Below are 21,209 nucleotides of genomic sequence, written 5' to 3' on the forward strand. Positions count from 1 at the left end.
TGGGTATCGTTGTTTCTGGTACATTTGACATCAGCTATGTCGTCGACGCGCTAGAAATGCGACACGCCTAATCCTTGGCTTAGAAATAAATATCAGCAATAATTGTTTTCGTTCGCAAAGTTGCCAGCCAGTTTCTTTCTAGCTCGCTCCAATACGACACGAATTTTTAATCAACGCGTTCATTCGTAACCATTAATTACCTGCTACTGCTTGAATTAAACGTAAGCTTGTTCTGTGTACGGATATATAACGTTGTTGCGTACAACGGTCCGGGAGATGGTAAATATCGTTGGCGAAGACTGCATTTCACCGCTGTAACCCACCACTCCTCAGCGTCTTATTAACCCTAATTTATAAATTGCTCCGTTCATTAGAACTGCTGCTGCTACCGTCAGGCAGTTGGTCTAGGTACCGTCGCTCTCAACTCCTGTTACAGCCACGCTCTTGCTCCGACCGTAATACGCACCCCGTCACCTTTTCACACTAATCTCAATCGCCATTATTGTCACGGTTATCACACTCCGTATAACGCGCCATTGTTGTGTCTCCAACGGCCAAATTCACAGTATCCCACAGACACCTCGAGCTCCGTGTGGGATTCGAATTGCATTTATATTATACACCGACTTCTGTTACACTGGGTTGTTGTCATTGTAAGTGTGTCCTCGTTTATCCAAAAAAACACTACGATAAGCCTATCAACGACTAGGAATTATCCTCGTGTACAATGGAGAATGAAGAAAATTGGAAGACACGGCACAACGCATTGCGTCTGCCCTGTTTTATAATCTTGAAAACCATCCACGAAGGTATTATCTTCTCTTTTGGTAACTATTCTAACCAACGTTCCTTATCCACGATCAAAGTAGATCCACTTAAGCCGGGCCGAGTCTTCTAGTGCGGGAGCAGCTCCGTGGCCGATCCACCACCTCTATCTTCTTCCGCGATCTTGAACGTTGGCCGTGGCCGTGTTAAATCTTCTCATCTACTACTTTCCCGGATCATTTATATCTGCGTCTGCGGACGTAATTTTATGCGAATAAACGCTTGTGCTGAATGCAGAGAAGCAATTATTGAATGGTCGCCGCGGTTATGAATGCCTTCCACTTTGCTGCTCAGTAGCCCGTTGGAGTTGGCACGCTGCGCCAATGACCCCCCCCCCCGTGCTATCGCCAAAGTCTGAGTGCGGCCGTCCGAGACGGCCAAAAAATATGAAAGTTGAAAACCCCTTTGTTCAAGACGCCCCGCGGGCTTCAACGTTCCCAGAATCAGATCTTCGCGTGATCTCCGACCCTGTTCTTGCTCCGGGGTCTGTTCGTCTGACCTCGGTGGTTCGTAACTCGTTCGAATTTCCCCGCCCTTGAAGTTCAACCGGGGTCTGGAACCCGAAATCTGGCTTTTTCATCATTTCTGGTGAAGAAACCGGAGGAGCAACATCGATTGGTTCGTACAGTACGGCACTGCCGGTATCGTGTTCATCATTCGGCCTCGACCGTGCGGCTTACGAGCAGCCCAGTGAAGTATAAGGAACCTGACTAATCATACAGTGTGGCTAGCGGTGATGATTATCATTACTCGAGACATGAAAGTTCTTGTGACGAATAACGTCAATGCGGTAATGAAAATTACGTAGAAGTTTTCTTCGAAGATTTGAACTTTGCGCCTTCGTTCAACGAAGTTTAATGATGTAAGCAGCGATGAGTTCGCGGCGCGTCTGCGGCACACAATCAGGGCATGAGAATATTCGATTCCGTTCCGCGAATGATGGAAAGAAACCGTGAGCTGACGAAGATCTCAGTTGTAACCCAAGATTCAACGAAACTGGGCTTATCACCGACGATTCCCGGCTAAATGCGGTCGTTGAAAACGCAAATTGTACACTACGCGGCACTGTAACGCAGGCGGGTTTCGTGCCTTGGCAAGGTTTTTCCAAACCGGTCTATTTGCGGTTGTCACGTGACCCCGGCAACTCGCGCTACACTCTATTTACCGCTGCAACGTATCGCTTGCAGCCTTTCCAACCACGTGGTGCTAATCGGTTTCTCACATTGGAAAGAAGGGACCAATGAAGTTACCCCGATTTTCTTCGCGTCTTGCAAGCATGTAACTTGTAGATTAAGCGTCAAAGGTTCGTTCATACGGTATCCGCTGCGCATATAGACGTCAAACACAGAGCTCGGGCGAGAAAATCCCACGGGAAATCGCGGTGTGCAGAGTATGACATCAGCAGACGAAAGCAGTGATTGCAGGGTCAGCGGGAATGGAACCGTGCGTCGATAGGACGCTGGTTGCGGCCTGACTCTGTGCAGCGATACGTTGGGTTCGTACGTGTATGCAATGTCGCAACGACCGAGTACGTGATACAACACTGCTGGGTTCCTCTCGCCCTCCTTCTCCTTCTCCTTCTCCTTCTTCTTTTCCTCCGCTTCTCCTCGTACGAAAGAAGCGAATAGGCGTTTTTCTGAAACAACATCCGAAGGACACCGCGGCGCTGCCAAGACCTTGGTGTCATTACGGACAACACTTACCGGCTGCAGAGATTACCTGTCCAGAAACGACACGCGTTCAAAGCACCTATATCTCCTTATAACCACTTCGTGACTGCCCACTTCCCGTTTACGTAACGACAAATTATACACGGTTTGTATACTTACTGATACGAGCATCATCTCTCCTGTTACACCAAGCAGCGATGCCAATTTATAATTGTAAAAAGGATGCTAAAAAAGGACGAACTCCCGATCGGAGGATCGCTCCTGTCCTGCGAATGGGACTTTTCGTTCGGAACGCATCCTCGATTTCACCACAACTTCGGCTAACGGTTGTCGCGGGCATGCGAGCTCGTCGCTGTAAACGCTTTTGTAATTTATTTATCGATTCGAAGACGATTCGAGCTCGCGATCAACGGACGTCGAATCATTTTCTATGTGGAGAAATTTCGTCCGTGCGCAGGGTTTGGAACGACGTGCTTTATATCAGAGAAGATGATATAATAGACTTCGTTTATCAGGGATTCCCAGTGTTTACACTGTGTATTTTGCTTTCTACGTTTCTCGTTACCTATTCATCACAGTTCACACGTGTTAACTCTTACGCGCATTTCTACCGCACCCACCGGTCCTCCTCACTTCCGCTACCTCCTCCTTCAGCCTGCAGTGCCATTAGCAACAGTCTAACTCGTATTATTGCCCAGCTCTCCGTTTCAATAAATAATTTCTATTGCCACTAGCTTCCAATGAGTCTGTACCCGTTAAGCGAACGAAGCTTTTTCCGTTTTCCAAAATTTCCGATGAATTACCGCGCAATTTGCAGTCCAAGGAGACTCTTTGTCAACGGCTACGTTCCCGTCGACTCGGGTGGTAGCAAAGTGATATTATCCCTCGGTGTTGGATCTACCTTACTTTTTTGACGAACCTTTCGAGGCTGGATTACATCAGCCAGGTATCTTGAAGGCGACCCTACGAAACGAGGGGATGGAAAGATAAAGAGAAAAGTTTTCGAAATTCCGGCGAAAGGACAGCTGTGCAAAACTCTCCCGTAGCGATGTCCCGTAGTGGTCCGTCGTCTGTTGGACGTCTTGTCTGTTGCCGAGGTTTCTGTCACCCGAAGACCGAGGGCGTGGGTGGTTCCAACCAACCGATCTTATTCGCGCGCCGCTACCCCAGCCAACAGCTGCCCCCTGTTATACCTGCGTCAGCGGATGAGCACTCACAATCAATCGAAGGGGGCCCTAGGATTTGGTCATCTTGTTGCGAACCTACCGAAGTGCGTCCGCACCCTACGCCCTCGCATCCACTGACAAAAGTGTGAGCGGACTTTCATGAGGGGAAAAAATTGGAAAAAGAAAAACATTCGGATAGTCGAACATAGAAAAGACCGCGACAAAGAGATCCTCCCCGAGCTTTGTCGATTTTTAAATCCGCAGCCGAATAGAACTTCGAGTCGTGAGAAAATATTTATTACCCAAGTTCTTATAAAATTAAAGCTTCTCCGCACGAAGCTACAAATCGTATGCACGTATATCTCGTCTTCGGATAACTTTGCGTTGCAGCAATAATGAATTGCATTATTGGCGTTACATTGCAGCTTCTATTTGTCACCTAGTGTTTACGACACAGTAATACGTATAAGTAAAGTGTTTTCGTATTTTCACACACTGCGGCGCGTTTAACGACTGTTATTGACGATATTCCCCTCTTTGTTGCAGGTAAGCAGATGTTTTTTCCCAGCGTGACGTTGGCGGTAAGAAATGTTTTATTTATCTCCGTTTCTTCTCTCTTCTTTATTCTTTTTGAGAAGAAGCTTGTTCAACATCCAACGCTGCATCTCGCCCAAATTGCGATGCGATCACTCGTCGTCTCGACAGCGAGTCATCCAATCGCCACACACGCATACTGCACAGTCACCATCGTTCAATGTTTACTCAATTTCATATTTCAAGCACGTTCGGCCGATATTCGACCCGCGCAATATGAAGCCGCTTCTGCCGAAATGCGGAATTAATTTTCTCGCAATAACGGGTTCCACAGGCATCTGTAAACACATCCATATATGCATGGATTCAAACATCAAACTCCACCGTCAGAGTTGGAACTACTCAGCATCACGCACTGCGAAAGTACTCTTCCAGTCATTTCTACATTCGCATAATTTACCTGACAGACGCTTTGCTTTACCGAAGAAAATTGATAAACAGACCATTCTTCGGTGTCAGATGCGTACAGTGTACTCGGAGTACTTGACTCTGCGAACACTCGCCAGCCTCTTCGAGATTCTTATACTTACCTAGTAATTTCTATTCAAATTTTGACGAAGAAAGTGTCGCGAACCGATCAAAATGGCTCTGCACATCGGCACTCTGCGTGCGATTTGAATTAACAAAATGAGCGCCAATTCTGCTCACAAGGACCATGGTTCCAGGACGAAGCGCCATCGGTACAGCGGCATTTTACGTCTCTCACCAAGCAATTGAACAATGATGAACGTGCCTCTGAGTGCCTTTAATTTAAAATGAAAGTAACGCGTATATAAAAGATTCCATACTTTTCGCATCCCCCAGCCGCAGCTTCTCCCCTCAACGGTAATCGATTGGGTGAATATTCAGCGCATTCGTTTTCTCGAACCGCTTGATTATTTTCGCCAGTCTTCGGTGAGCCGGTAGACGATATCGACTTTCAAGAGCATTGGACAAGAAAAACGGAAAATGGCCGGCTGCATTGTCGCGGTTGACTTGACGATTCGTTCCGGAATTGGAAACCGACGAAATTAGAAATTTCCGTTCACGTTTCAGGGATAATTATTACTGTTCAGAGTCGCACCGCATACTTGCCGCATTGTCGCGTGGTGCGGATTGTATTTTTGTTTTTTTTTTTTTATTTTTCTTATTAAACGACGAAAGCTCTGCCCGCCTGTACGTCGTTCGCTCGGCAACTGTGGCGCTTATTGCCACTCAGACAAACGGACAATGGCTTCCTTCCCATTACCCTTTCTCACCAGCAATTACCACAGAATTAACAAAGAGCCTCCAGAGGCGAGGTGCGCGTACCGTATAACAACCAAGTCTCCTCGGCGAGGCCATGCGCCCGTTTCACTACAATATTTCCATTTTCTGCCTCGCAACACCTCCTCGAAGACGGCCGCTCTTTCTTTATTCCCTCTATACAACGTACGTACGTATGTACGTATATATGCCTGCAATTCTCTCGGCAAGTACGTTGTACGTACAGGTAGGTACAACGTGCAGAGCACTCGCTTCGCACAAGCCTTGTTGGTACGAGCCACGAACACGCGCCAGCTGTTGTGCTCTCCTCCTCGGCTTTTTTCATTCTTCTTCATCGCCTCCCGCCCCTCTCTGCTCCTCCTCCTCCTCCTCCTCCTCCTCCTATTCTTCGTACGCGAATGACCTCGCTCGCGTGAACCGTCGTGAACCGCGATCGGAAGGCTTATTTGTACCTCTTCTCCGAGAGACAATCTGTGCCGTGCCGTGACGTACGTTGTGCGTACACCTGGGATGATGATGAAACAGGATGAAGAAATCGATGATACGGAACAGCTGATCCTACCGATCTAACTGCCCGGTGTGCGCCGCCGATTCCGTGCCGTCGGATGTGCAAAATTGGGGTGGTGGTCGTTGTAGTTCGTTGGGACGATGGGAAACCACCCCGAACTGACTCGGGCTTACGGTCGTAATTCACGTCCTCGTAAGACCGGTTGCCGCGCTTTTCGAACCTCCCGGAGAATTGAGGATGACTGTGTCGAACCCGGATTTGCGACGAGAGCACCCAGCATGATGGAAGGAGAAAAAAAATAGTACCGACAGAAGACACGTATCGGACTTTGGAGTTTGAAATCTATCGCGTAGCTCACTCAACAGTAATCGGCTATCAATAATATCGCGGCTTGGTACAAGAAGCCTTTCAACCGGTTGCCAGACGGACACATGGAGCAAATCGGGCGTACCGAGTATGTCACGCTTGCCCGTGCATTTAGCGGGATTAATAATGCATGAAATTGACCGAGTATTCACTCAAATAGCGCAGATCTACAACGTGCCGATATGAAATTATTGCTAGAAGTACTTGACCTTGGGCCTTGACCGAAACGGTGTGGAGCACTAGGACAATGAACTGGTAAGCGAGAGACCGATGTGTCTTAGATATAGGTATGTAGGTGTACGTGTAATATACTCGGGCGGTACATTCGGAGAAGAAACGAACGGAACGAGAAGTGTCAGAGGAGAGAGAAGGAAAGGAAAGGAAATATTCCACGCGTCGAGCCGGCGATCACAATCGAATAACTTGGGACCTTGGAGGACTTTTTCAAGTGCCTTTTCAAGTTAAACGTCTGCGTGCAGTAAACGTGACGTAACTACACGCCGCGTATTATGTACCTACGCCTTTGGTGCCAACAATCGACTCCGTGCCTTGTCGGTTTTCATTCCTGCTAGGAAACGTCGATCCATACAAACCACGACGGGAGTTACGTTCCTTGCTGCTTGTCGCTCAATGTCAATGCGAAATTTGCATTTAGGCATCGCCGCGTTCTTTTGGCACTTTGAGCTGTTTCTGACACCTCCAGAAGTTGGCCGAGGAGCCAAAGACACGGGAGACTCGATAGTAATTCTGTCTACGACTGTACCCGCGAAGCGAGAGGCGGCCGACCGGGTACGCGATGTAAGATCGAACGAAGGGCAAACTTCCACGGCAGGTGCGAGTGTGTGCCGTGTAGGTACGTCCCGTATGCGACGGATATCTCGACACAGCCTGAACTCACGTGGTAGAACTGGAGGGTTCGGAGTAACGCGAGCTGCTCTATACACCCGGTTTAAAGCGCAAAACTGTTCGGTCTATTATAACAGCCTAGCAGGAAATAGGGGTTGAATTCAGCGGGAAAGGGGAGGGAGGGATGAGCACCCCTCGGTATCCTCGACTACCCATCGACCGATGCAGGTACCCAATTATTAGAATTAGAGGCTTCGTCGCCTTCGCTCACTCATCTACGGCGAAAAAACGGTTCTTCCTTCGCCCCTGTGATCTTCGGGACAAAGTCGTGTTTATGGGATATCAAGATGAAACGAACGAATCCCAATGAGATACAAACAAAAAATTGATTTCAGACATACGAGACTCTGAATGGAGCAGCTCACTTCTCCGTCACTACCGAGCATTTCACCATCGGTTCTTCAGTGCAGCTCAATTACGATCGTTGAATTTTTTCCCCTTCTAAGTCTCCGACTGATACCAACATTGGTAATAATTCCATCAGGCTCCTCCGGCATTTTTCACATCGCGACACGGTGACAAAATACGCGCGGCACCTGCACCATCCATGACGCATTCTCTACCAGGAAACTTGCCTACTCAAGTCAAACGACAGCTCCTTGCACATTCCTTCGTGGCATGCGAAGAAACGAGATGAAACTGCATATGAGCAAACCTTGGCCATTACTGAACTCAGAACTGCGGAGCGCGAAACGTGGGAAACCAATTAACACCGTACCGCCAACGAGGCACCGTCATCTGCGGACGGAGAGACTCCACCTCGCTTTCCGTGCTCCAATGCTCTCCGATAAGGCGAGTTGTCGTTCACGATTAGGTTTACAACTTCTTCGTAACTCTCGTCGCTCACGTTCGGAAGAGACGAGTGTCTCATCGTCGAATCTTGTTCAGGATTCTGCTCTGGGTAACGAGAAATTCGAGCGACATTAACCCTCGTCCCTCACCCGCGGGATGCCATGGACCATCTCATATCGGACGTGCAAGGAGCGCACGACTCGGATCCACCCACCGTGGATAGCCGGTTGGCCGACGCTCGGCGTCGTCGGGAGCTGACAAAAGCCGGCCTTCAGCCTGACATTCACTCTGCCGTTTCCCAACGGCAACGGAGACTGGGGACCAAACCGGACCGAGCGACCGCGAACCTCCAGGAGTCCTGGTTCGCGGAGCGAGCCTCTCGATCCTTGTTCTGCGATGGCGAATGCCAGGTTCGGAAATTCGGCTCCTCGGATTCAGCGCACGTCTGCTTCGGCCGTTTCATCGACGTCAGTCGACGCCGCGCGGCAACCAACCACCGTGGGAATCGCGAGAGACACTTTTGTTGGGATTCTTCTGCTTTCGAGGCATCAAAGTGTATCCACGCATCCGCTGCCGCGTCCTCGGATTGGTATTTCCTAATTTCCGGATCTCGGTTTTTGACCCCGCAACGCTGTTGGTAACCGGTAAAATGACACCGGGCTTCGACTAGTTTTCGTAAAGATTTTGTTACGACCACTGAAATCTGGTCGGTAGTTGCTGTGAAAGAAAGTTGTCGTACTTGGCGATACTGTAACGGAGTGTTGGAAATTCTTTATTTCGAGGAAACATTTAAACTTGCACTTCTTAGCAAATTTATCACATGGATCTGAAATATTTTAAATTCATACTTTTGTTGGGTTGGTAAATTTAAATCAATGAATAATCACTGGTTATTAGTGTATACACACTGATGAGTCAGTGACTTTTCACACAATTATTTGACTCATTTTCACTTTACGTACACTGATTGGTTTTCCAGCGGCGGTAGACTTAAAACTAACTCATATTTAGAGAGTCTAAAACCGTTTGGAGAATTGCTAGAATAATCCATTAGTACTATTATCCACACATCGAGCGTTATACGCTAACCGAAATCTGAAAATCGACATATTCGTTGGAAAATCGGTACCTCCTGCTGTTCAATTTCCATCACGCAAAGTACTGCAAATGAAGTCCCATTCTCTCGAACATGTCCAACAACGGTTTTTAGGTGAAATATACACTGAAATACAACGAAAACGTGGAAAAGGAGAAAGTATAGAGTAGAGATTGTTCGAGTCTTATTCGACCGAGATATTAGGCCCTTTATATTCAGAGGGATAATATTCGTATAATACAAGGTAGATGATATAATGACTTAGACTATCGCGTCGAGCGTTGGTTTTTCAGTTCCGGCTAATTAAATTCCTGCACGTGCAGTTAATAGGTTCGTAGAACGTTGCAAAAAAGTAAAAAGGTGAAAAGACAAAAAAATAAAATACGCAAGCAACAATAAAAATAATCCAGAAGAGATAATGAGGGTTGCGAGCAATCAGTACGAGTCCATTACCATCACCGGAGAACGGACCCCCGGACGGACGTCGGTGGGTAGATGCAAATGGATTTTGGAAGGGACGACAATGCCGATTGCGAATCCCGCCGATAGCAAATTTCCATTGTTCGACGCACTATCGGTAGTGTTGTGTAGGGCATTATGGGTGCAAAAGCTTACTTCGTATATGCGTCTTTGTTTCCACTCACAAATGACATCCTGCAGAACCGTTTTGGGTTCAAGTTTTGGACTCGGGTCGGGTTTGAATGTCACCGGGAATACGGTAAATCGATAAGGAGGAACTGAGAGCGACGAATTTAGGTCTACGTGTCGATACCTAAGACATCCTGGCCCATGATTCCTTGGGCCAATGCAAAGAAAGGACATCCGTCCGAAGAAGACCCGCCTGATGCAATTTTCCTGTTCTACTTAGTTTACGGTGTTGGTACTAATCGCGTGTTTCTCGCAATCACCGACTCACCCATAAATCCTCCGTTTGGATGTCAACCATCCCCTGACGTCGCACTCGATCAGTCAAGCTTTAATAACCTCTAACCGTCTAAAACAAAACTCGGATCTCAAAGTGTACCGTCAATGTGCATTGGTTATGTGTGTGACAAAGAACAACAAGCTACACGCAGTCAGTCTCCGTCTAAAATAAAACGAAGCTTTCGAACCGATAGAAAAGTTGCTTACTCGGGAGGCAAAAAACTACCTCCTGAGACTACGACCTGGAATCGTCGCGTCGTGGCGATCAGAATCGATACAGAAATGAGAGAATATAAGAATCATGTGGTTCTGGTGAAATTACACACGCGTCATAGGCACACGAAGTGCATTCGTTACGTGTCGTTCCGACGCGACGATACGGATACTGTTTACCCCGGACAAACGGCGTGTATTTATCGCCCAGGCACTCTCCTATCCCGGTTCTCGGCCCGGCTGATGCTCCGCATGAGATAACGCACGTGGTACCGCGACCGTTTACAACGGTTTTTCGATATTTTCTCGAGCCGTCGACGTGCGAGACAACCCAGGAGCGAAACCAGACGGTTGAACGTCCCGCGCTTTTCGAGGACAAAAATTGCTTGGAACTTTCGTCATCCGCTGGACGGCGGAGGTCCAGCATCGGATTTTCCTGGGTGGGCGGGTTCTCGGCCTGCCTGGCCGACTCGCTCCCGTCAGCTGAGCGAGAAAATCAATAGCCGAGATTTTTTTTTCTTCGTCCCGAACTCCAGTCAAGTCGTCGTTGACGACTGACTTGCGGCTCGGAGTCGTTTCTAAATTCTTGCAACGAAGACGAGTTTTGAGCACGCAAAACAGACGGTTGCGTTAGTACATGGTTTTATATCGGTTTTATTGGCGGTCATTACTGGTCTCCGTACTTTTATTACACCCAACAAATAGATTAACTCGACATGAAAATCGTGCTCATCAATTTGATACCCAATAAAATGTGAAGACGTTGGATGTAATTAGCATATTTTATTCGTTCAGCGTACAATATGAGGTATAATATAGAATGTAAAAATTGAAAATTTTCGCTGTAATTCTGGTTTTAACCTCAACTATAAAGTACACTATTCAATTTCTTCATCGAACAATATAAAAAGACTGCGAATATGTGCGGTAAATTTTTTCCGGCGTGTAGTTTCTACTCCATATGTAATACTACTTGGTACAAGAATTTTGCACGAAAGGTGCTTTTGGTAATACGATATACTCTGCAATAACAAAAGTACTTTCGAACTACAAAGTGATACGGGACGAAGGAAGCAGCAAACATCACCAGCAGCAGCAGCAGCAGCATGCATGCGTGCATGCGAGGCAACAGACCTTCGATTCGTGTCGACGAGGTGCTTTCACCTTTCCCTTCACCGTCAGCAACAGCGGAGGCATTTGTCATTGGTTTAACCTCGGAGCCTTACGACCAACTCCAAGAGATCCAAAGAAGTTCCTTTTACCTCAAGTATGGCCAAGCTGCTCCCGGGTCTCGAGGGTACGAGGAACGACACCAGCGTTTCCATCCAAGTCCAAACACGAGATCCTTCGATTACAACAAACCCGATGCAACCGTCCGTCCGGCGAACCCGCGGCACCGGGAGTTGTCCAGGTCCCAGGATCGCGGAGTTGTGCGTAACGCATGGCCCCCACCCCACCCCTCTCCCCGTTTTTCCCACCCCTCGTGGTTCTGCCGCCCCTCCTTGACTAGCCGCCTCTCTGGATGCGCGCGCGACGCCGCCGCGGTTCTTACGAAGCCTTCAGTCAGCGCTGGGCCGTCACAGTGGCAGCGTCGTGGCCCTGAGACAGGGGGATATTTTGGCGTGGTGATTGTTGGAATAGTTAATTTTTTTTTTGTATTCCCATTCTCTCTTCACTTTTATTCCCCCGCACGCACGCATACACACTCATGCATGTTTTATACTGTCAACCAATGTGGAAGGAAAGATGTAACAACGTTATCGATATATTCGTCAACATGATTATAAACACTTGGAGCTGATTTAGTCTGCAGTGTGTTTCGTCGTCTTATAAAAATAATAATAATAACGACAATAGTAAATCGAATAAATGAGAGAAACAAGAAGAAATGATATTTGTGATTTATGTTTGAGATTGTATTTTATTTTGTTATTAATCATAGAACGTAATAATAGCAACTTTATCATCAGTTCTGTGCGACGTGAGTTAATTTACGTATCGAGCGGTGGTTAATGATTGTTATTGTATGAAAAATTATAGTAACAACAAGAATAATAATAATAATAATAATAATAATAATCTCAGATACGACAAGAAGTAACAAGATTATACGGAGGAAGTGGTGCTCCTAAGTGTGTGTGTGTGTGTGTTCATTTTTATGTGTCTCCGCGAGTGCAATAGAAACGAGGTATTTGTAATAATATAAAGGAAAAAGTGGGGAATTTTTAATTATTTTTTTTTATTTCACAAATCAACAAACTCCTATACCCAAACGCGCAAGCAGCATCGGCGAGAGTTAGGGCGGGAGGGGGGGGGGAGAGAAAAACAAATAGAAAAAAAAAAACGATAAACAAAATTGTGAAACAGTTGGATACGTACGCGATATGGATTGGGCAGTGAAGGCGCGACGAACGTAAGTGCTAGACCGAAAGGTTATTTTTTCATTACCACAAATTGCTTTCATAAATACAGCGTGTGATATTCTACTCGGTGATTCTTGTGCGAGTAGGAGATGATGAACGCCGTCGTTCCTTTCTCTCCATTTTAATGAAAAGTGATTAGTGTTAAAAATAATGCATAATTTTTGGCTGCTTTCGTTTCTCCTTCATTCCATAAGTTTATCTATTCTGTTTACGTTATAACGTGTGATTGTTATTATTATTCCAACGCAGAGATTAAATCAACCGATAACAGCAGGCAGTGTGATCTGAACTTGTAAAGGTGCATACGACAAAGCTACGTTTTTCACAATCTTCGATGTACGGTGTTCGACAACGTTGTTCGGTTTTTGCAAATAGTATATCGAAAGTTTCGTTGCCTGTACGGTGTTTAATAAGAATATTGCGCGAAAGAAATATTTGGCGGGAAAGCAAGGAAACAAACGTGGTATGTACACCTACGAAACCAAGCTTCAGTGGGTGACCCGGTCAGGTACTTCAGATAGTTGATAGAAGTTTATTGTTTATTATATATAACGGCTGTTCTGTGACTTGACCGCTGGATAGAATCGAACGATAACGACGATAACTTTGTTTTGTAATTGTTTGAAATCTGCGCCAATACCTTGGTTGAATTCAAACGCAAAGCCGTTCAAAGAACTTTTATAATAGGCTGAAGTTAGTAACGTTATTGCAACGACAATGACGATTCACGTTTCGAAAAAAATCGTTGTTCAACAATTTTAGAAATTTTTGAAATGCAGTAAATAAGAATCAAGGTAAAACGTAATCATATTTTGAAAAACTTGACTACTTCAAAGTCACTTACATACTTACATATATATATATATATATATATATATAATTTCTGAGTAGTGAATTTTAATCCGAATGTTTCATTACGTCAACGTTACTAACTTCAGTCTTGTATTTTTATCTCGTACGGTATTAAGAATTATATCGCGTTTCACAAAGTTGGCTTATTCGATCGTCGTTGCCAGGGCCGAATCCTTTAGAAAAGCCAAGATGTCGAGAATAAATAATAACATAACGTCATAATTTTATTTTGCAACTTGGACATGTGTATATACTGTATATATGTAGTGTTTATTCGGATGGTGTTACACACGCCTTTTTCAAGATTCAGATGCGTTTTACACAAGCGACAGCTACTCGCAGACGACGACTGTGAACCACGGGCAATTCTCCTCCCCCTCCCCCCCCCCCCACATCCCTTTTCTCTTCCTCTTCCTTCTCCACGTACGTGTAACGCAATAACACGTCTGCCACTAAACCCGCACGATCGTCGCCCATTTCCTCTATTTATCATCCGCGAAATTGATCGTTGCCACGACGACGAACCTCGCTCCAAAATTCATAATTCAATCGCTTACCACCGATCGTAAAAATCGTACCGCTGACAAAGACAATGGATATATATCCTTCACGGATAAGCATTATCCCGAATTTTCCAATTTTAGGCCTTAAAGTAGGTAAAACATCGTCGATATCAGGATCGGAGTAATCAGAATACAAACGGGGATGAAAAAGGCTTTCGAGTAGATTCAGGGATTCAAGATTTATGTATTCGGTGCAGGTTCGATATCGGAAAGCTTGACGACGATTCGCCTCAGACGACTTGATCTCCGGGTTAAGGCCCAGGTGAAGTCGAGACACTGACCTTCGTTTGAGCGGCGTGTAGAGAAGTATGAAACTGGCGGTGGCAGGTCAATAAACGCGATAAAACCACCTCTACGTTTTTTTCCTCCGTTCCAACGCGTTATGTGCATTTAAAATTATAATCTCGACCCGCAAGTGTTTATGCGCATTAATTTTTTCGCCGCAATTTTTCTCTTTCTTCTTGACGCACCCTTCTTCTTCGTCGTCTCTTCTTCTTCTTCTTCTTGTTCTTCTTCTTTTTCTTCTTCTCCTACTTCTGTCATTTTCCCTTCCTTTAACGCCGGTTGTAACTGGTTACAAAGGCTCGGTCTGTGCCTCGAATTCCACACCCATATCCACCGTCCTCGTCTTCATCGTCGTCATCTAGACAAAGTCGAGGCAGGTTCGGCCCGGCTTCAGTCCCACCGACAGCCTGCTTGGCAGGATGCATCCGTGCACGCTTTGTGCTTCGGGAAGACGCGAAGCATGTCGGTGACGGAGGTGGGAGGACGGTGGAGCGAGGAGGGAAGAGGGAGGAGGAAGGACGGACGGACACTCACTCGAAATACCTTACAGGCTAGTCTTACCGCGGCACACGTGTACCTACATCGCAAACTCGACGTAACTCCACATATACATATATATATATATATATCAATATACGTGTATAATTAAAAACAAAACGATATCTAAAAAATTCTTATTTTTGAACCCAGATATTTTATAGGTTAAATTAACCGAGTTTTAAGATTCGTCATGTCTTGTGGTTCGCGCGTAGACCGGATGCATATTCTCGATTCATCATCCAATCTTCAAGGAGAAGAGAAGAAGAAAAAAAAAACGCGGGAACGAAAGGAAACATGTGTGAATTCCACGCGACCGTATCGCGTAGTAGTCGCAGTTTGGTCTCAGCTGAATTTCAAAAAACATTTGGCACGCAGATGGGAGTCTTAATTGTCGGGCGATTTTCACATATTCGGAATTAAATATTACGGTCGAATCAAGGATTATGTTCGGAAACCATTCGGAGCAGCAAGGAATTGAAAGAATATAATAAGTTTGAACAAAAGTATCGAAGTATCATCATTTTGTTTTTTTCCACTGAAATTCTACGTACAGTCTAAATCTCAATTTTTCAAATTTGCGTGTAAAAAATTCACACACTTCTGTATACCAGTAATAATATATATTTTTTGGGGGGCAGAAACAGTGGGAAGTTAATTCATTTTGCAAGTATTCGATATGTCTTTGCAGTTGACGTACGTTTTTCGAATGAAATTTGATCGATTGGACAGCGAGAGTCGTTCTACTCTCCGAGAATAAACCATTCACTCAATGCTTTATACACTCTTGAAAAACTCTCGCCAAAATTCGGCGTATACGTACAATAATATCGCGTAACCTTTTCGCACGAGCAAAATATTATGGATATACGTTAATTTCGCTAACCAATCCAGAGGCTGGAGATAACGGTCAGCTGATCGTGGCAACTCAAGATAGTTTGTAGCCCTCCTCTCCCTCTGCACCGGCGAGTTTAATGGATTTAGATTAGCGGCTGTCGATGACGCTAATCGGACCCTAATCAGCCAGCTTGTAAAATCGCTACAAATGGTGGACGTAACGCGCGGATTGCGCACGTAAAAAACAGATGACACGTTACGAACTTGGGTGTCTGTTTCGGTTCCAAGTACCTACATCCGTTCAATCTTCATCATTTTTTAGAAATTCATGGCAACGGTGTAGCCAAATTGGAAGGTAGAATTAATAACCTTCGATTCACAGATGTACGTTTTCAGATGTTTGAGAATTTGTAAAAATTGTAATCAACGAATGAAAAGAAGTGATTTTCGGTATCCTTAGAACGTGAAGAATTCGACTTGGAGCAGTTGCGAGTCGGTGGATAATTTTAGAGATTTTAGGGGGGAGCGGATTATAAACGAGACGACATTATAATTTTTAGGGTGCAGAGCCGCCGTTTCCCGTTTTTCAAAATTTGATGGAATTCCGGAAATGATATGTTGATACTACTGCGTGTATATTATGCACGTACCTGCATAAATCAGAAGAATTATAGGCGCGGTTTTCTGAACCAATCAATGGATGAGAGGAAGAAGGTATAGGCGGTCGAGTTTTATTTTATTTGCAACTGAAAATAGCAACGCTATATACTCCAAACTGTTTGTCCATCGGCTTTTATACCTACCTATAAACCATCGACGACGATGACGACGACGACGAGTGGTTTCGTCGTCGTAACAACAGATCAGAGCCCCCAACGGCAGCTGGTTCAATTCAATCGTCGCCCTTCTTCCAGTTAGCAACTTGCTTCTATGAAGCGGCACGTTGTACTTTATTAATTAGACGGGAACCGGTCGTCCGTTAATGCGAATCCATGGCGCAAGTCTGGACGTGACTCGGACATCCAATTTGCTTGCAACCGCTTCTACGGAATACGTAACAGAGTCAAACATTCATGTTGCAAAAAGAAATTGTTCTATATCGTAAAGTTGTAAATGGCGATATAAATACCTGATATCACTTACTCTGCAATGGCGAACATGTAAACGCCTAATGCCTGTAGGATGTCAATATTTTTCTGATTACGATGGGTGGGTAGCCGAAAAATCTGACCAACTTCGACGAATTCAACAATTTCAATATAAACACCTATACTTGAAAACCGGAATAAATAAGTAATAATAATGATAATTATTCTTTCCAACGCCTACTCACTATCAGATCCTATATTCTCGCGAACGTTAGTATCGGTAAATTTTTATTTATTTTTTCTTGTTGTACATACTTCGCTTCTAGGGGATTTATTTTATTGGATAAGGTCGACGGTCGCTGATCGTTGATGGAACGAACTACCATGTAAATTATCGTGAGACGAGGCATGCTTCTGGCCTAGCTACCAGGGAACGACGTTCTACTGGGTTTAGCAAACGGCGAACAGGCAGGCAGGCGTCCAACTATCCTGAACATTCCAACCTTCTAAAGTGAAAGACATTTCGGAGGCGTCGCGGCTAATTGTAAGATCCGTCTGTTCTCCTCTTCGCCCGCAGAAACGATAACTGCTTTCTTAGTTGTCACGGTTTCTTGCTTGTTTTGCTAACCGAATTAAATACTCGTACGATCGACGCGGCCGGATGAGCTGTCAGTCGTACGTGATGAAAAATAAAAAAAATCAAATTACATCTAACCTGTTGAACAATCAATTTTCTGATTGAACGATGATATTTTATTCTTATACAAAACCTCTTGATAAATAAATCATTACTTTATAACTACAATGGAATATAACGGATACCAATAATTGATACATCATTGTGATGGAACGAAATGAAATTTGTTCGAGCTAAATTACAAGAAAAAAAAAAGGTTTATTCTATACGATTGCTCCAATTTTTTTGCCATCTTTCTTAAAGATTGTTCGTTGAAATTCTATCGTCGAAACAAACGTTATCACGCCAGAGTTTAAATACTTTTGACGAGACGATCTCCGTTGATGAAGAATAGAACGTGCAGCGGGCTCATTGATTGCCGCAACGCTGCGACGACCGCCAAAATCGTATATGTATGTAATATGTATCTACGTGAGTGTTGGACTTAATTACTCTTTGAGCGAAGATGTTTCGCCACGTGTGAAGAATTCGCAACGCATCGTCTATGGTCGATCGTAAAGTATTTCTTTTAGCGCGATTTAGCCGTCGACGAGACGACGCAAAGCGTTGCGTAGGTTAATTAATAATCTAACCAAGAGGTATAACGATTTATTTATTCTTCTACCTTCACTCTCGAGCTACCGGTTATATGAAAATTATAATTATTCGTTGTATAGCTATTATTGAAAGATTATACACGCAGGCGTGAAAAATTTCTGTAAAAGAAATTTTCATCTGTTCCCATTGACTTTGAGTTTATCGCCCGTCTCGGTGAGAAAAAAAAAAGAAGAAAAAAACACGGTATACGTACCGTGGATGGATTGAACTAAGCAAATAGAATAAAATGTATCTTTTGCATTCGTTGGAAAGAGGAAAAACAAATATGTCAGGTATGGATACGGGACCGTAATGTGTGTTTAGAGGCGTCGGGCAAGATGTTGCGAAATTTGTGTTGATGGTTTTAACATCGCTTACCGCGTGTACCAAACTACGCTAACATCGCATTGCACGCTGGTCAAAACTCGTTACTCTTCGTTTCCCGTTGCCGATATTATAGAAAATTGACCGTTGAAAATTGAATTGAGGCAAATGACCGGCTGCCTACGCACCAATCTTGCTTGAAATTTCCGTGATTTTCGTCGCTCGCGTGACGCAAGATAAAATAAACTCCACGACGCGGGAAGTTTATCCTGGCGGGCAACGACGACGCGGCATGAAAAAGCACGTGGGCGACGAAGTCCCGTCGTCTATGTGGCAAACCGCCAGTCATGTGTTATCCGTTGCCGTACAGGTATATTCTCACATTATCGATGCGATGAATGGAAAGACGTGCAGAAATAAATTTGCCAATTTTAAACGAAAATTGTTGAGAGAAATCAAGGGATACAGAAACCGTGGGAAACACTCGTGCTGTGGAGCGGGTAACTGTAACGGAGGCTGAAAATGGAGTCCGGTGTTTGAATGGGATGACGGAGAAACGCGGCGCGAAAATTGGACGGGACTTGGCCCTTGCGTTGGCGGTCCTCGCTTCTTTAATAACTTTTTTAAACGACGGAGACGAGACGCACACGACTCGGGGCAGCAGCACGCGCCGTTGGCTCGGGCACGCAAAGAGAACGTTTTCGTAAGCGCGACGGCAAATATATTACCAAACAGACAGACAGACACCCGGGCTCTGCTCGCTGACCCATTTGTGAAACTGCGCGACTCTTGCCACACACACACACACACACAAACACACATTTACGCACAGGCATGCATGCATATGTGCAAACACACCTTTGCGACGACGACGACGACGAGTTTTCGTTTCACGAATAATCGCTGTATAATTTTCGTCTTCCTACGTGTCGCGGAGTGGAAAAGAATAAGAAAAATTTACGGAGAAAATTTAGAGAGAGACTGAAAATTAGATGGTGAGGTTTGGTATTGTGGTAAAAGTTGCAAATATTGGATTTCTAAAATTTTAATAGGAGATGTGTAATTATTTCGCAGCTGACATTCGCGCGTGGTTATTTTAACACTTTGAATCCATGGAATAATAATGGGTTATTTAAATTATCGATAAAATTCATGAATATGCAAATCGGTGCGAAAAAGTTACGCAGTTGATAAACTTTATTACGTATTTGGGAGTTTGGGAAAAAGTAGTGGGAAATATTGATATCGACGTGCGCTTGAAGCTGACCTGCAGGTCGCCGCTTAATCTTATCGTTAATCACCTCAGTTAAGCTTACAAATTGAAGAATTCGTCGCTGATTGAACGCTCTTTGATTAAGGAAAAACAAATTTTTTTGCATCAACCGTAAAAATAGTGCAAGTGAAGCTGAACTCGAAATATTCCAACGCGAGATTTATTCTCTAATTAATCGCTGTCGATCTACATCAGTTTCGTCCGCCTAAAATCACCCTCACCCCGCATATTCTAATCCACCAGCCGATAATTACGCAAAACTTTTTGCACGTACGTAATTTTTCGATACATCGATGTGTGAATTATTAGCAATATATATATATTGGTAATATATTGCCAATGGTGGTCCCGCTTTCATAAAAACACCCCCTCCCCCGATATCGAAAAACCAAACTGTTCACGTGTCGATAAAATTTCGAATTTTGGATCGTAATCGTAATCGGAAACGCAGGTTAAACACTCCCGTAAAAGGAATTTTTTTGTTACGTATGTAAACCGCCTACTTACCTTGCAATAATTGATATTTCTCGTTACAGTAGACAAATTTCTTGACGCATAGCTCAGTGCCAGAATTTATTCTCCAGAATCGAGAATACATCAGAAATAGGTATGAAGAAAACTCTACTTCGATTTAGAAACGACCGTTTATTTTTTGTTTCCTCTTCTATCAACCAATTTGCTAATAAATCGTGAACATTGTAGAAACTGATAACAGTGAGTTGAAACGCTGTGAAAGACTGGCATGTTTTGGTTATAAATTTTCGACGTCGAAAGAAATTCTCTGCGGTTTATCTTCCCTCGTTAGTTGGAAGTAGGTACATGTATACGCACACTCGGTCCGCACAAAGCGCGAGCAAAGAACTCGAGGCGAGTCGTCGAAGCGTCGCGACGCCCGGCTGCCATGCAGCGCATTTATTCTCTCCCAGTTTCTTACCGTAGTTTCAAGACGGTCAGTTTTTACGAAACTATTAAACCATCTCGTCTCGTCTCGTCTCGTCTCGACTTCGGTTTGCTGGTTTAATGCGTCGAGCGGAGGCTTTGTTGCCGCTCCGCAAGAACCACGACTCGTTTCGTTCCTTCCTCCCGCTCAACTGCAGTCGCTTACCTCGCGATCCCGATCCTGAGGAAATTCTATCCCCGTCGATGCAGCGGCAGCAGCAACAGCAGCGACGTCAAAGAAACGGCGAGCATCAAAAGAAAACCTCGTAAGTATTACTATGTCGCAAAGGGGCAGGCTGCACATGCGCCGCCGCTATGCCGTTGCTGCAGCCACTCTGTCCGTTATCGCCGTATCTAATACGACGCCCAGCTCGAGGGCTTCGACCGATATGGGGGCCGCCGTATGCTCGAGGCTTGACGCAACCCGGCCGATAAAACGTGTTTGTGCGACTGGCTTCCTCTCCAATGCTCCGGCCTGAGAACCCAGTCGCTGATTTCAGTCTTTTGTTG

The 21,209-nt window shown here is 44.9% G+C and overlaps 1 protein-coding gene across 2 annotated transcripts in view; it reads left to right on the forward strand.

Annotated features, from left to right (window-relative positions):
* The window catches only part of LOC124224831 (protein gustavus), an 88,048-nt gene that overhangs the window by 47,015 nt on the left and 19,824 nt on the right, over positions 1-21,209 (forward strand). Inside the window, exon 1 of one of the 2 annotated variants that reach the window (XM_069133087.1) lies at positions 12,625-12,718. The exons of the other annotated variant lie outside the window; for it this stretch is intronic. Within the exon in view, the coding sequence (XP_068989188.1) occupies positions 12,690-12,718 (29 nt within the window). The 5' untranslated portion in view covers positions 12,625-12,689. Of the gene's footprint in view, positions 1-12,624; positions 12,719-21,209 lie in introns of those variants that run through there. 2 annotated transcript variants of the gene reach the window in all.

The sequence above is a fragment of the Neodiprion pinetum genome, chromosome 1, assembly GCF_021155775.2.
Source record: "Neodiprion pinetum isolate iyNeoPine1 chromosome 1, iyNeoPine1.2, whole genome shotgun sequence".
Classification (NCBI taxonomy): Eukaryota; Metazoa; Arthropoda; class Insecta; order Hymenoptera; family Diprionidae; genus Neodiprion; species Neodiprion pinetum.